This window comes from Helicoverpa zea, chromosome 9 (genome assembly GCF_022581195.2).
Source record: "Helicoverpa zea isolate HzStark_Cry1AcR chromosome 9, ilHelZeax1.1, whole genome shotgun sequence".
Lineage (NCBI taxonomy): Eukaryota > Metazoa > Arthropoda > Insecta > Lepidoptera > Noctuidae > Helicoverpa > Helicoverpa zea.
The window spans coordinates 10340190-10357883 of record NC_061460.1 but is presented as its reverse complement, the minus strand read 5'-3'; the positions used below and the strand labels follow the sequence as shown (position 1 = coordinate 10357883).

Sequence of the window (17694 nt, the reverse complement as noted above, 5' to 3'; positions counted from 1 at the left end):
TATTTATTATAAAAATAAGAGTGGTGCTAAGGAAGGAGAATTGTATCCGTTGCCTAAATATGCGCAGCCTTTTCACACTCTACACGCCGACCACTTAGGTCCATTCGTTGAAACACAAAACGGCAATAAATACTTACTAGTTTTAGTAGATGCGTTCACTAAGTTTGTGTTTGTTTGCGCAGTAAAATCAACAAAAACATCCCATCTTATAAATGAATTAGATAATATAACTAAAATTTTTGGTAATCCAAAACGAATTATTTCTGATTCAGGGTCATGTTTTACTTCAAACTTGTACAAAGAATATTGTAAGAGCAAAAATATACGCGCGCATATTGTGGCAACGGGTATGCCTCGCTCAAATGGACAGGTAGAGAGATTTAATAAAACAATACTAGAATCACTAAAAACTATTGGAGCAGATACTACTGAAGATAGGTGGGATAAATATGTTAAAATAATACAGCAGGGCTTAAACAGCACAATCCATAAAACGATTAATGCCGTTCCTAGTGAGGTTTTACTAGGATATCGTTTGCGCGCTGATAATGACAATGTAGAGCCAGAGCTTGATGATGAATCGCTAGTGGACGTAACGGAGTTGCGAGCAAAGGTAGATAGCAATATTAAAGCCAGTGCAATATCACAAAAACAAAGGTTCGATAAAACTCGGTCAAAAGCCAAGATTTACAGAGAAGGAGATTTAGTATTGATCAAAATACAAAGCCAGAGCAATGATGGTCGAAGCAGAAAACTCCTGCCCATCTTCAAAGGACCGTTTCGAGTAAAAACTGTTCTGGGAAATGATAGATATGAGGTAACAGATCTAAGAGGTTCTGAAAGGAGTAGCAAACCGTACAATGGCGTGGCAGCTGCAGAAAATATGAAGTACTGGATACAAATAGATGACTGGAACTTAGATGAGATAACCGTAAATCAAGAAAGTAAGGTCCGTGTTGGCAACTAATAATCTTAAAGGTATGTATTGCACTTTCTTGACTGCGCCTATAATTTTATTGTAAATAAATAAAATACAGGTTCACATTTACAGTATTGCTAATATTTTAGTCGCGAGACTGGATAAAAGCACTTGTACCATAATTTTGCCAGAGTAGAAACACCAGCAAATGTGAATAAGCTTGGGAAACAAATTGGTACGTTTAAGTGTAGCGCAATGCTCTTTAAACGCAATTGATTCCAAGCTCTAGGAAAACCCTGGACTCTTAAGTGTGGCATAGTCCCTTTAAGAACGGTTGACCTAGCAGTAATAGAGAAGACAGTTGCTGATGTTTCAAACGCGAATTATAACTCAGTAGTTCAAGCCTGTAGATTTAAAAACAAGGTCTGATGTTGGTTTTGTTTCAGTGTTTTACCCAGCCTCGTGGTGCGCCTGGGTCATGCGCCTTGCAGAATGGCCGTGTTGGCAACTTCGTGGAGCGAGCGCCATCTATTGGAATTAAAAAAACGCGGGCGCCTCGCTCGTGACGTGACTTCCATCGCTGCACCTGGTGGAGGGGCGACCGGCTGACGGCGGCTGTGGCGCGTCGAGCTCTCTCTCTTGGCTGGACCGTGCAACGGAATAGTGTTCTAACCTTGATTCTATTATTTGATTTGTAATCAGTTTGTTCCTTAAGTTTCAAAAGGTTTTGTTTAAATATTAGTTTTGTTAAAGGCTAACCTGATAACTTGATTTCTATAGTTAAAGAATATTTAAAGTGCATATATTGTTGTAATATTTACGGAATTAAATAAATAATTGTGTTCTAATGTCGTTTATTTTTAATACTATGTCTGTCCTCGGTACGTCGGGCACAACTCAACTTTAACTAGCTGCAATGTAGGTACCTTATTTACTCAACCGCAACCAACAAAGTTTCTGGGAATTTCAGATATTGTAATGTTACCGAGCAATCTGTTGCGACAGAAGTTATAGAGGTATATATATTTATATGTCTTTGGTATACCAATACAAGTTGGTGTTTACCAATACATTGAAGTATACCTACTAATATAGATCGAATTATTCATCCTCGTTTTGTAATTTTTTAATAAGAGGGTTGGCTTTTTGCCAAGGAGTACAAAAAACTCTCCATTAAATTATTTGTTGATACCAGTGAATCCTCGACGGGATTAGCGCTTTCTGATGAACGGTCAATCTTCCGAGAAATATAATTAAGCCTAATCATCTTTCAGGCGCAGTTGTTAATAAAATTGTACATTTTCATGAATAATTGATTCCATCTCCTTAGTATAAAAAGTAAGAACATTTTTAATATTTAATCCACAAAAGTATCAGGACAACAGATTTGGCAAGGATAAATTAAAACACATGTATAATTAATTTTTATTTTCTCATGAAATCCTCGCTTTAAACCTAGCGCTTCTAATACAATAATAGCCTTTTGTAAATGTATGCAAACCTTATGCTAATTCATGTTAATAACTCCCAGCTTTGAGCGAGTTCCCTTCCCAGTGCAAGTGACGGGAGGTAATTCTATTTATTGAATTGTAATACTTAATGAAATAATGCCACAAACATGAATTGCTTGTGGCTAAGCAACTGACGCTCTCGGGTCGAACGAAGATTATCAACGATTAGTGTGATTTCGGAATAAACTTTATTTTTGGGAAATCACCAAATGAATCCCGCTGTGGGTGCAGCACCTTGCAGGGCCGCGGTAACTCTTTCGAACAATCCCGCAGCCCCGGCAATTTTGGACAAGACTTGAAGTCGACGAAAAGCAGGCAGACGAATCAAATAATGAATTTATTTTTCTCCAGAACAACCACTCTTAGGAAAATTTTATAGCCTTTTCGGGAAAATAGTTTGATATGGGTACTTATTCAACTTATTTGGTTAAATACTTAGCTAGTTTTTTTCTTACCATGATTACTCTCACGTTGGTTCATTCTTCTTTCGTGTCGATGACATGTCTTATATTACATGTCATATATATAGTGAGACTACCCTTTGTCAGCCCAATATGCCGAGCCACTGCGAGAGCACGGCCGGATGCGCTCATTCCTGCCGCGAGCAAGTTTCAGGGCACAGTGGATATGCGATGAGGTGGGACATGGTCTGTGGGTCTGTGGGCGGTGAGTTCGGGTGGCTCATCGTCCCTCTGTCTTTCTAGACGACAGACCCGTGTCGACGGCGCGCGTTGTTCCACGCGCTCCTCAAAGAGATGTCAGCAACCCCAGCGGGGCCCAGCAGGGCCAAGGCCTGCCGGGGCTGCGGGTTGTTCGAAAGAGATACCGCGGCCCTGGTACATAAAAGGCCTATGACGGAACACGACGATTTTAGTCAGTAAAAGTCTGACACTCCCTCACCGCTGCTAACCCACAGCGGGAGGGGTCATTTGATGATTTTACGTCGCTAAAAAAAAAAAAAAAAAAAAAAAAAAAAAAAAGCCCTGCACTCGCACCCAAGGTCCGCCACGCCCGTTGGTTCATGATCGTCTAACAAACATAATACGGATACCTACCTATTATTATACTTAAGTGTTCGCACCCCAGTACCCTTTTCCGGGTAACGTAAATTTATCTTTCAGTGAAGTTAAACGAAGCTGTAAGTTTATGCTGTGAAAAGTTGTAAATTGTGCATTAAGTAAAGGACTTTGTGCTACGCGAGGATTTCTTGAACCTCTCTACAAAATTTAGGTGCATGAAGACAACGTTAAATTTTAATTTTGGCCTTTGCACAGGACTATCTAAAAGCTATAGCTTTTTGGCTCAATTTTTATGGACTAAGGTTTCAAGTGAAAAGATCCTACATTTTACTCCGACTTAAAGAGGGGTGTTATAAGTTTGACGACTAAGCCTGTCTGAGGCAGAGCAGCTTCTAAACTGATGAACTGATTGTGATGCGGTTTCTTTAGTTACAAGATAGTTTTCAAATATCTAATTACTAATAGTACCAACCATATGTGATGGCAGAAAGCCTTAAAAAGATAGAATTAGTAACCATTTTTTGCGCATAGGTAATTTATGTAAATGTATGACACAAGTAGGTATACACATGATGCAACCATTCCAAGCAGACAGACAGTCTGACACGACATTGAGTCTTACTAATAACTAGTAAGAAATACTTTAATATAAAATTACTTGGTGTAGGCAACCGGCAATATTCATTCCTATTAAATATTACGTCAACTTTTTTATTCCAACTGACTTTTAACTTTATGTCAGCAGTATAAGGGTGGTATTTGCTTACTCAGAACTGGAAATGATGATAATTTTTACCGCGAATTGGCACTGGATCATCTTCTATGGAACTGATGTAGGGATGGCAAATTATTTCCATCCGTTATTATGTCATATTAATTCTGGTTTTAACTGGAATTTTATAATAACTATCATTGTTCGTGTTACATTATTTTTATTGGTAACTAGCTGTTGCCCGCGACTTCGTCTGCATGGGCAATTTTGGAATTGCCAAAATACTACTTATGCCGTAGCGTAGGTGTATTCTTTTACATAACAATATAATTAGGATTACCACTTAGCAGCAGCACGGGTTGATCAATCAAGGTGGTGTCGACGGTGTGTGACTATTTATCTAAACAAAAGAAGTAAAGTTTGTGACGTTGAGGAAATCTCTGGATCTAGTCAACCGATTTGGAAAATTATTACGTAATTCTCACATAAAACAAAGGTCTGACAAAGTTGTCATTTGTACATTTTCTGCAGCAGCTGCGACAAATCAGGAGCCAGAAAGTCTGTCAAACAGTTTTACTTACCACGGATAACGCGGTATCTAGTTCACTGGGTTGAAGAGATCAGATAGGCACTCCGAGTAAACATTGGTACTCAAAAAGATTCGGTTTGACTGGAAGCCAACACCCACACAATTGAGGAATAGCTGGGTGGTTGATGACTGAGTCATCAGGCAAGCGCATAGTTTCACTACTTGTATTTTGGGGATTTTCTGTGCACTCACTCACTATGTTATGTTGGAATTCCACCGAAATGTTTGCATTCGTTCACGATCAGGTAAAGTATACGTCCGAGAGAGTAAGTCAATTCGTGTGTTGGCACTTGAAGCCTGCAGTTCTTCCAAGATTTTCAAAATGTACGCTCGCAATTTGTCATTTCTTGGTGGAGCCAGCAGATCAGAAGAAACATAAGTGCTGTGTATACTGTGCGTCACTACTGCACAACGGTAAAATTTCGTCTTTATAAATAGCACAAACGTTCGCTCTCTTGCGGAGGACGTTTAAATACCATATTATGTGTCACACGTAGGTAAACAGGACAACAGTATATTATCATCGAACCGCTTTCAAAGATCTGATGAGCGAACAGACCAGAACCAGAAGAAAAAAAAAGACACATATATTTGCAAACAAATTGAAAAAACTTCTCCTAAGCAAATGCTACTATAGCGTCAAAGTATACCTTGACGATAAAAAGATAGTCGAATGAATAACTTGTGTTTTCCTAATCTACTATGCATCTACTACTGTAATTAGACTTTCTAGCCTTCTTTTGCTGTACCCTAACAGGGTCCATAATATGTACCTAGCTTTAAGCCCCTTGTAACATCTTTATAACTTTATGGTATGCAAATAAATATGAATATGAATATGAACTGACTTGATCGCCTCGAGAAAATCAGAGCTCTATGAAGCGATCATTCGCTTTGATTCCTACTGCTATTGTGGTTTCTGAAAATGTATTCAATTAACCAACGATGAATATAATTCTTAGCCAGCCGATTCTTTTGACTTCTCGAAAATCATAACGATGGTTTTTGTGCAATGCACAAACGGAAATTCGATATACTACACATTCGATATTCACACTTCTACAGAATTGATATTAAAAGGTTTGACAACGGGCTATAGTAGCGTAGTTAAACTAACTGAAACAATTTTAGTGATCCTTCAATAAAGTTAGAGAAGCGGGTGTGCATGATGAATATTAAGAGTTGGTAAATACGTGATGATGATGACCTAATTCATTACTATTCTAATTTGTTCATGTACCACAAAACTCAAGTTAAGGTGGAGAAAAGGATTACCAAGCTCCCAAAGGCCTGGGCATTTGAAGCAAGTTGCATGGCATCCTGGAAAGTTACGTAATTCTCAGCCATCAGTTTGAGCAGTGTGAGGGAGTGTCAGGCTTTGGCCCTAGTGGGCCTCACAGGGGTTTGCTGAATCTCCTCGAGGGGCGCGTGAAATAACGGGTCTCCCAGAAGCCGGAAGGTCGATGACCCACTCAAAACTAATCGCTCACGCCTACGGTGGCCGGGAGTCGTCTCTCGACATCCGGCTTTCGTGGTGTCTTACCGCAGTGGCTGGAATGAGAGTTGGGAATTTTCAGTCGCTCCGCCGCCTCATTCTTTGTCATTCCATTTCTTCTCGCTCCAGATCATGGTTTAAACCGGGGCCGGGTGCGATAGGTCGCACAGTCCGCACAGTGGTGAGATCCGGGCGCCACCTCCATGAGATCAGAGTTGGGAATGTATGTTTGCAAAAACTAATAGAACATTTAGCAAAAACACGTTTGATAGTAATTCTGTCTTAGTAACTGAATAATATAAATGATATAAACGTAGCTATATAAAAGATGTTTTTTTAGACTCAGTCCGTGGGTCTGACTGTGACTGTTCGTAATTGTAAACGGTGTATTTGTGATATAATTCTTAGCTCGATGATTTGTGATCAGGAGTTGAAAGCAAGTATGTCTCTGGCCTGCGACGCGTAATTTGTACGTTTTCAGAACGAACGAACTCTTGTCTTCTGTTGACATCTTGTTGACGTATTGTGACAGGTAGTTATTCCCATTGATGTTAATTTTAGAAGTGACACAATGTTTTCGGTCGTATTTTGCCTACATTCTTTATTACTCAAAAAGTATATTAATAAGGACCTTCTATTTATATGTAAGTGAATTCAAAATAATGTAATATATTAAAACCAGGAACTTATTTTTAAGGATGTTTGAATATTAATTACAATGTTTTTTTTTTATAATAATAAAATCTTAGACTCGCAATGCACTTTCAGTGTGATGCATGTTTGTTATTGGATGAAATGAATGGATATTCATGTTTATGAGAGGTATAGCTTATATTATGTCAGAACAACATATGTAGACTTTTTAAGAATGTGGGGAAGTTCATAATTTCTTCGGGACGTGGGTACCGCTTCCCATGGGAACTACTGCCCGCACCGGGATAAAATATACCCTATGTTACTCGCAGATAATGTAGCTTTCTAATGGTGAAAGAATTATAAAAATGTCCCTGATGATGCGCTGATATTTCTTGTAGTGTTTTTATAGTAGCAAAATACACAAGTTGTCATATAATTTTTTCTTGAAAGTAAGAACATACCATGACAAAGTGAAGTCTGTTTTCATTGATATTTTACCTACTACCAGTTTTATGGCACATCTGTTTCTGCATGATTTTCTTCATCTATAATTTTAGAATATCATTTCTTTAAATTCAGTTTTTTGCTAAAGTTACTTATAAAAGCGTTATTTTCTATGTAAAGATAGATAATAGGCCCATAAACTTACAAAGTTCAACATTCAAATATGTGTCATTATTGCACCCGCTGTTGCAGAAACGTTAACAGAAATTATCGTTCATTGCTCATCCCCCGTAGGTGATAGCGTGATAATATATATCCTATATGTTGAACAGGCTCCCAGGTAATATTCATGCAAAAGATTTAAATCTATGCAGTACTTTTCGAGTTCAGTGAGACCAAACATACAGACAAACAGACAAACAGACAAAAATATATAGATATTTGGGTTCAGAATCGATAATAGATCACCCCCCAAGTATTCTTTTTAAAAAATATTCAATGTACAGTTTTGACTTTCCTATCATTTTATTATATGTATAGATAATGTAAAATAACTGTAAGTACTGATAGTATGCAGATTTAATGAGCTTCTAGGTATTCGAACGATCTATTTTTCATCCTACTAGCTTACCTTAAGTAAAATGATTCATTCCTTTCCTAATAAATAAAGATTGGTTTGACTTTTTCATACCTAGATACTTACTTATTGTTAATTTAATTGTTCCAAGGAAACTATTTAGGTAATTATTTCCAGCACTTCAATTAAAATTAGCATATTATAGTTTTAATAAGCTATCTTATTTTACCTAGGTTTTTCGCTGTTTTACAAGATAACATTTTCGGTCTATCTAGACCAGTGGTTCTTAACCGGTGGTCCGCGGACCACTGGTGGTCCCCGGAGGCAATCCAAGTGGTCCGCGAAGCTTAGCTTCGCGACGTTGCTATACGCAGTGGCGTAACTAGGGCGGTGCCAGCGGTGCCCAGGCACAGGGCGCAGACCCTGGAGGGGCGCAGAAATGACCAGACCAGTATCTAGTTTTGTTTCATGTTTCATTTAGTTAGTAGGTACATTTTGTTTTATTGCGAATATGGTGTAGACGCGCCCTCTGTACTATCTATATCTATATGGCATTTTTCAAGCGATCTTGAAACAACAACACTTGTAAAGGTGGTTTTATATTTGTCTGATGTGTCGTGACGTGACGCGTCAGAACGGTATCGGTTTCATACATTTAGTACTAGCTGGTGCCCGCGACTTCGTCTGCGCAGGATTAGTATTTCGAACAATATGTTTATAAATTGTAGCCAGTAGCGGCTTTAGGGTAGGGTGCGGTTGGGCGACGGCCCAGAGCGCCGGACATAAGGGGCGCCGCAGGCGCCCCCAACCAATCCTTGATCAGAATTTTACTCCTATTTTTGTTTTAATTTTCATCAAAGATCGCAGCTTACAAGAACTGTATCCAAATGTATGGATAGCATCAGGGCCGCCTTAACCTATGGTGCATGGTGTGCGAATAACCCGGGCGCCGCGGGCTCAGCGGCGCCGCGGTACGCTCCTGGACCAAGAAATTACAATTAAAATTATGTATTGTCATACAATGCCGGGCGCGTTAGATACACTACTTTTATGTCCCAAAACTCAAAAATTTTCGCGCTCGCTTCGCTCGCGGTTTTTTTACACTTACGTTTTTTTCACATATAGCTACTTTGAATTTCATGTCCCAATACTCAAAAAAATTCGCGCTCCCTTCGTTCGCGGCTTCTTCACTTCACAGTCGCCTTTTATTATATATGTTAAGGACTTTTAGTGATCCAAATCTCAAAAAAGCTTTTTCGGGCTTGCTTCACTTTATAGTTGTTTTTATTTTTCAACATTTTTTTGTCTACCCTAGCAAAAAGGTAGCATCGTTTTTAAGTCCTTTTATTAATTAGAAAGTAACTTCTAGTTTCTATTTATGGTACTACTTTAAGTCCCAAAATTTTAATTCATAGGCGCCAACACCAACAAAGAGTTATCTACGTTTGGGCAACATTTTAAGTCATTTTTGTTTTGAGTTCTAAAATATAACAAAAAATTTCGCGCTCGCTTCGCTCGCGCAATCAGAACCTGTGTTCCCGTGTTTTTGCATTGACCAACCAGCAATAACTTATGTACGATTGGGCTACATTTTAGGTCATTTTTGCTTGGACCTGTGAACTATGAAAAAAAAAATTCGCACTCGCTTCGCTCGCGCAATCGGTAACTACATATATATATTATGTCTCTGTTTTTCGTATGGGTTTGAATTGCAGTTGGGGGCGCCGTAGAAATCTCGCCCAGGGCGCTAGTAGAATTAAAGCCGGCACTGATTGTAGCCTATGTGTTATTCTGATGTATAAGCTATATTATTGTCAAGTTTCATTAAAATCCATTCAGTAGTTTTTGCGTGAAAGAGTAACAAGCATCCATCCATCCATGTATACAAACTTTCGCGTTTATAATATTAGTAGGATGGTAACGTTCACACTAATGCGTAACGTGTTGTGTTGTGATGGCTTATGTATGGAACCGATACAGTTCTGACGCGTCACGTCACGACACATCAGACAAATATAAATCCACCTTGTCTTGCTCGCAATATTACATACACAAACAAAAGTACCTATACCGTAACTATGAGACAATTTCTGTCTATATTCATTTGGAGGGCGCCACTTCTAACTTAGAAGTTCTAAGCAAATCTGTCAATCTAGCTGAGGAGATGTACGTATAGTTCACGTTACGCTATCATTGCTGTCAGCCACATTCATTGGTCCTCCCTTTATCTTTGATTTTATTTATTAACTATGCGTGTATGTATTAACTATGCTTAACTACGCGTGCGGCGTTACTGACGCACTAGCGTGCGAGAGATAGATTTTGAATAAACAATTTTTATCTTAAAGACATCTACTAAGTACCTATACCTTCGTAAACAAAAAATAGATAGATTTATTTTTATGCACTGTACGAGACCGAGGGTCGACTTGGGAGGGGATGGCAATTAAATACTGTTATTATTAATTTACAAGTATATTGCCTATTTCAATGCTCGCGTTTTGATCTCACAAAAAAATAATATTCTAACTTACATACGTATTTGCTTGTAACGAAACCATAGCGCGATCTAATTCGACGACAACGCCATCTATCGAGGTATGCGACAATTTTATTGATTTAAATACGAATATGAATATTTCACGCTATGATTTCGTTACCCAAACATACCGCCCACCAAGGACATTGTGCAAAATGTCCTTATTACTGGCCGCCCACCATGCCAACAATGGCATGTTATGACACAAACAACTATGCAATAGCTTAAAAATATAAACCAATAATAACAAAACGGTATACAAAAGGCAAATAGACGTTGACAGACTAACCAGTGTTTCAGACTATTAAATTTACAATACAAAAATCACATAAACATTAACTTAAACCACAAACTTAAACTTTATAACATATCTGACTTTACTTGGCCATTGGCAATACACATAACTTAGACACAGGTCTTTTAATAATTGAGGCCTTCGTGCGTAAAGTTACTACCCGCGCAATTCCGTCAGGTCCACAATGCTTCTGCTCAATCCTTCCCAATAACCATTTTCCGGGAGGCATGTCGTCCTCCTTGACTAATACTACCGTTCCAACAGATGGTTCAGGAATTTGGTGAGCCCACTTGCGTCTTTGTAAAAACTGATGTAAATAATCATGTGACCAACGTCGCCAGAACTCCTGCATCATTCGCTGTTGGAGCTGCCAGCGTTGTAAACTGCTAATATTCGCTTTTTCATAATTGGAGTCCGGAACTAAAACCGCTGGCTCTCCAATCAGAAAATGAGCTGGGGTCAATATATCGACCTTATCTTCATCCTCAACATATGACAACGGCCTCGAATTGAGGCACGCTTCAACCTGGGCCAGCACCGTAGCCATTTCTTCATACGTCAGAGTTGTGTTACCGATAATCCTCTTTAAGTGGTACTTAGTGGACTTTATTCCTGCCTCCCAAAGACCACCAAAATTTGGTGCATGAGGAGGAATGAAGTGCCATTCCGTGCCATTTGTAGCAAGATACTCTGCTAATTCGGCGTTAAAATTAGATTTTTCGGCATTGTATAAAACAAGTAATTCACGCGCAGCACCTACAAAATTTGTACCGTTGTCGCTGTACAACTCGGCGCAGCGACCACGCCTAGCTACAAATCTTTTATACGCAGCTAAGAACCCCTTGGTACTCAACTCGCTAACTACTTCTATATGAACTGCTCGAGTAGACATGCATATAAAGAGTGCAATGTAACCCTTATATGATTTGTTCCCACGCCCTTTCGATACTCTTATATTTATGGGTCCTGCATAATCCACTCCTGTACATAAAAAAGGTTTATTTGGTGTTACACGTGCTGATGGTAGTTGCCCCATAAGTTGAGTTCGAGTTTTGGCTGCATACCTAATGCATGTAACACAGTTCCTCACATATTTTTTGGCTAGCAATTTAACCCCGATAATCCAATACTTGGATCTTAAATATGTGACCATAAGCTGCGGGCCCCCATGCATGGTTTTTGCATGAGCGTCAGCAACCAGAAGCTGACTCAAAAAAGATTCTTTTGGCAAGAGGATTGGGTGTACGCGATTCTGATCCAATTGAGACATGTCTAGTCTTCCTCCAACTCTTATAATTCCATCAGAATCAATAAAGCTATTTAACGACTTCAGATTACCCTTTTTCTTACTATTCTTTGATTCCTTCAATTCTTCCGCAAAATCCTCTTGGCATCTTTTTATGCAAGTGTTCGTAGCATCGTCCAGCTCCTGCTTTGTTAATTCTTTTGTGCTATGTTTATTAGTTGCATTTTTCCTCAGATTCAGAAACCGCTTGCAGTACGCTATGACTCTAATTAATTTTGACAACTTCGAAAACTTATTCCAGATGGTAATTGTATCCAACGCAGTCGTGTGCACCTTGACTTCTTCCAAATGTGTTGCGAGATGCTTCGGTCTTTTATATTCAATCACTTCCTGTCGCAACAGATCCGGACCATTCCACCATATAGCCGTAGATTTTAATTCAGATGGGCACACACCACGGGAAGCGCAATCTGCAGGATTTTCTTTAGATGACACGTGTGACCAGTGGTAAGTATCCACGATGTTTAAAATATCTGAAGCACGATTGGCTACAAACGTCTTCCAGCGGCTCGGATGACTATTGAGCCAAGCCAGTACCACTTCACTATCTGTCCACGCATGCCAATCACACTTCTGGATACCCATTACATCTCCTACTTCAGCCATTAATTTGGCCAGAAGAACGGCCCCACATAGTTCGAGCCTTGGTATAGACACTTGTCTAATTGGTGCCACCTTTGTTTTCGACGTGACCAGAGAAATGTTAATTTTTCCCTCGTCATCTATAACTCTGAGATAAATGACAGCTGCATATGCCATTTTGGAAGCATCAGAGAAGCCATGGAGTTCCTGCTTTACGTTAGCGACAATATGCAGCCATCGTGGGATTCTAACCTCGCCCAAGAAAGGTAAGTTGCGATGGTAAGTAGCCCATTCCTGTACTAAATTATTAGGAATTTCTTGATCCCACTCTAAACCTGCTAACCACAATTTCTGAATAAATATTTTGGCTAATACAATACTAGGCGCTAGCCACCCTAATGGGTCAAACAACCGCGCTATTTCGGCGATAATTTTTCTTTTTGTTATAGGTGCAGTGACCGTCAGAAGTTTTACGGCATACTGGAAGACGTCATCACATGAGTTCCAGGTAAGTCCCAGTATTTTTGTAACCTCGTCAGTTTTTATCTTTAGTTCGTCATCTGTAGTACACTTACCCTCCCTGATTTTATCTAATAATGCCTTGCTATTACTCCTCCATTTTTGCAAGTAGAAGCCACCTTTAGCTAAAACTTCGTTCATCTCTATGTAGATTTTGTATCCCTCTTCTGTAGTATCCGCTCCCGTCATCAAATCATCCATGTAAAAATCATTAAGAATTATCTTCTCCACCTGCGGCTTATCCTTACATTCATCATACGCAACTTGATGTAATGCACGAACCGCTAAGTATGGTGCTGATGCGGTACCAAAAGTGACGGTCATCAACTCGTATTCTTCTATTTCCTTTCCAGGATCGTCTCTCCAGAGTATCCGTTGATACATTGTATCAGAATTATCAAGCAGTACCGCTCTATACATTTTGATGACGTCGCTGACAAGACATATCGGATGGGTTCTCCATCGCATAATCGTATGACGGAGTTCAGCTTGTAACGTCGGACCAATTAATAAGTTGTCATTAAGTGACATTCCCATTGTTCCTTTGCAGGAAGCATCAAATACGACACGCACTTTCGTCGTTTCCTTATCCTCCCGGATGACGGCGTGATGAGGTAAGTATATTGCTTTACTATTATCCTTTTCCTTTTCTGTAATCTTTCTCATATGCTTCAAATCTAAATATTCTTGCATAACCTTAGCATAATCTTCTCTTAATGTACTGTTCTTCTTTAACCTTGTCTCTAAACTCTTCAGTCTTTTTTCAGCAATGCACTTAGACTCGCCAACCTTACTGACCGGGTCAGAATCACGCAGCGGCAGTTTTACAATGTATCTGCCCATGCTATTCCGCTTTGTGGTAGCCGTAAATATTTTTTCACATTTAATTTCATCCTCCGTGAGTATCTTCTTTGTTCCAGATGGTTCAGCTTCCAACTCCCAAAATCGTTTCAACATGTCATCGGCTTGAACACTGGAGTGCATCACGGCAATGTGTGAATGAACATTTGACTCAGGATCCACTTCACAAGATCCCGACAGTATCCATCCAAAACTAGTATCTTGCGCCAATAGAGTTCCAGTTATATTTCTTTTAATGCCCTCCTGGATAATTTGACTGTAAACCTCAGCACCCAATAAAATATCAATTTTATTAGGTTTGTGGTATTCAGGATCAGCCAAATCATCCTCGGTCAAATCTATCCATTCTATCCTGGCTACTCTCGTAGCTGGAAGAAGGGTGGTGACCGACTTCAGTACGTAAGCATTAACCCCTACCTGGAAATTCGGATCTATTCTTGACCTCAACTTAATATCAACAGTGAACTTAGACGTTACACTTTTTTCACCCCCTACACCTAATACAGTGTGCCTTGATGGCTTTTTCTTCAATCCTAAATATTGGACTGTGGACTCCGTAACGAAAGAACCCTGTGACCCTTGGTCTAGCAAAGCCCTAATGACCTGATAATTCCCTTCTTTCGACTCAGCTTTAACCAAAGCCGTAGTTAAGAGCACAGTTTTCTGACCTCTTCCTGTCGAAAGACATGACACTATCGGTTTGCTTGACCCCTCCGCTTGAACGGTTATTTCACTACTATTTTTATTTGTATCCTCCTTCACCGACCTACCAGCAGACGATGAGGCTTCCTCGCGAGCATTATTATTAATTTCCCCAACACCAGACCCCGAAACACCTGTTGGGTGTAATAACGTGTGGTGGCGGCGTTTGCACACTTGGCATCTAAGAGTGTTTCTACAGGCTTTTGCAGAATGGTTATTGAGAAGGCAAACAAAACACAACTTATTTTCCAGAGCAAAATTACGACGGGCATCGTTAGTTTCTTTACCGAACTTTTTACATAAATATATTTTATGATCTTCAGAACAATATAAACAAGACGCAGTGTGATCAGCATTTTTTTTAACAATGTGAAAAGACTTGGTAACTTTCTTATCACTATTATTTAACTTAGTTTCTATATTTTCTAGACCTCTGAATCGACCTGTTAAGAACTCCGAGAACTGAACAAAAGTTGGTAAATCATCAGATGGCTCTGAGGCTACCTTCAACTCCCAGGCCTTTCGAGTATCTTTATCTAATTTTATACTTATAATATGAATAATCAATATATCCCAGGATGAAACATCAATACCTAGATTTTTTATTGACTCTAAGCAATCTGACGTTGTACTTATAAGTTTCTTAATTTCAGTAGCCGATTCAGACACTAAATTCTTTTGACTTAACAAACGTTTCAAGATGCCGTTAGCTAAAAACCGTTTATTATTGTACATACTGTCCAACTTTTCCCAAGCAATTTGATAACTATCGGACGACATTTTAATATTTCGCAATAGCTGTTCAGCTTCTCCTGTCAAATGACCTCGGAGATAGTAAAACCTTTGGGCATCATCTAGGGCCTTGTTTTCGTGCACAAGACCTAAAAACAAGTCCCTAAATGTCTGCCACTCCGTATAATTACCCGAAAACATAGGAATTTTTATTTCAGGCAACTTGAAACGTGTAGCTGAACTTTGACCAGATACAACAACACTTTGTTTATTCGAATTTAATTTACATAACATCTCTTTTAAATCAGTCTTATATTCTACGTACAACTCTTCTACATCATCATATATTGCATTTTTGTGGTAGTCTGAACTATACAAATCTGATCTCTTGACTTGACTTATAATTTTAGTATGAGTGTCTGAAAATAGAGACCACTGTTGTTCTAAATTATCTAGCCTGGTTTCCACATAAGAAGTCGTTAATCTTTCCTTTGGGGACTTCTTAAAATTAGCCTTAGCTTTTAACATTTTGGCTTTAATATCATCTTGCAGATCACTAAACGCTTCCATTATGTAATAATAAAACGTAAACAACTATTTGAACAACAAAGTACTAAACTATAACTTTAAAATTTTACAAGTCTTTAAACAGAAGTTCACTGAACCCAAAATCGGGCATGGATTCCCCGTCTCAACCACTTTTCACTTAAAACTATTACAAGTCCAAACTACTAAAAAAATTACTAAGTTAATTTATAATGGAAATTAATTTCCAATAAACTTTCACTTTTTTGGAAATTTCCAACTAATCTTCCTGATAATAATTGGAAATAATTGTACTCACGATTTATCCACTGATTCACTCACTGACACTAACTGCTGATGCCCCGTTGTGATGTCTGCGCCACAGTACAAGTGGCGCCCTCTCGTGGCCACGAGCTGCACCTCTTCTCCTCCCTTGCCTCGTCCCTCCGGTTGCTGCTGCCACCAGTAGTGCTGCACCACGCTCCACTGGATGCACCCTGCGCCAACCGGTCTTCCACCTCCAGCTCCTGGCACCTCTCACCTGGTACCCACTGAAGGGGATGCTCTGGACAGCGATCCACTGCCCAGTAACGAAGCGAAGGGTGGTAATTTCTACCACCACCGGAAACCACCACGAAACACTCCCGACCACATCCGACTCCTAAGGACCATGTACGAGACCGAGGGTCGACTTGGGAGGGGATGGCAATTAAATACTGTTATTATTAATTTACAAGTATATTGCCTATTTCAATGCTCGCGTTTTGATCTCACAAAAAAATAATATTCTAACTTACATACGTATTTGCTTGTAACGAAACCATAGCGCGATCTAATTCGACGACAACGCCATCTATCGAGGTATGCGACAATTTTATTGATTTAAATACGAATATGAATATTTCACGCTATGATTTCGTTACCCAAACATGCACATTTGTCCACTTTATTGTCAGAGCCTGGTTAGAGCATTTTTCAAGGGCGCAGTTTTGAAAGCTCGCACCGGGCGCATAAAAGGCTAGTTACGGCACTGACTATACGTTATCTAACTTAATTTTTATCGACTTATAATTGCGAGCGGGTGTATCTTAAGCTTTCACAAAGCAGCCCGTAGTCTGGAAATTGGTGATTGATTCACCCGTGCATCGGAGAGCACGTAAATGTCGGTCCTGCGCCTGATCTCTTTCCGGTCGTGTCGGATAGCCGACCCATCGGGTTAAGAGAGTGAAGGAATAGGGAGTACACCTGTGTCTGCGCAAATGCTCGTGCACTACAATATGTCCTGCGCAGCTGGCTGATCTCCTTAAGTGAGAACAGCCGCCGTGGCCGAAAATCGGCCGTGGACACCATTATTATTATATCGGGTGTGTCGTACCTAGTCCCCCCATTCATGAAAATGTATGTTTGGGCTACATTTTACGTCATTTTGGTTTTGAGTCTTAAAAAATTATTAAAATTTCGCGCTCGCTTCGCTCGCGTATTCAAGAACTGTATGCCCTTATTTTTGCATTTGTCAGCAAACAAAAAGTTAAGTACGTTTGGGCAAAATTTTACGTAATATTTGGTTGAAGTCCGATAAAAATTTCGCGCTCGCTTCGCTCGCGTATTCAGAAACTATATGCCCTTATTTTGGCATTAGTCAACAAACAAAAAGTTAAATACGTTTGGGCTAAATTTTACGTAATATTTGGTTTAAGTCCGATAAAATTTCGCGTTCGCTTCGCTCGCGTT

The 17694-nt window shown here is 39.4% G+C and overlaps 1 protein-coding gene across 1 annotated transcript; it reads right to left on the bottom strand.

Annotated features, from left to right (window-relative positions):
* Positions 1 to 10818: 10818 nt before the first annotated feature.
* LOC124633113 lies at positions 10819 to 16008 on the bottom strand. Its single transcript, XM_047168210.1, has one exon. It carries the CDS (start codon positions 16006 to 16008, stop codon positions 10819 to 10821), a length of 5190 nt encoding a protein of 1729 aa, XP_047024166.1.
* Positions 16009 to 17694: the final 1686 nt, after the last annotated feature.

Bases quoted from the DNA above. Each gene is read 5' to 3' on its own strand.
- LOC124633113 (XM_047168210.1), bottom strand. From the start codon at position 16,008: ATGGAAGCGTTTAGTGATCTGCAAGATGATATTAAAGCCAAAATGTTA.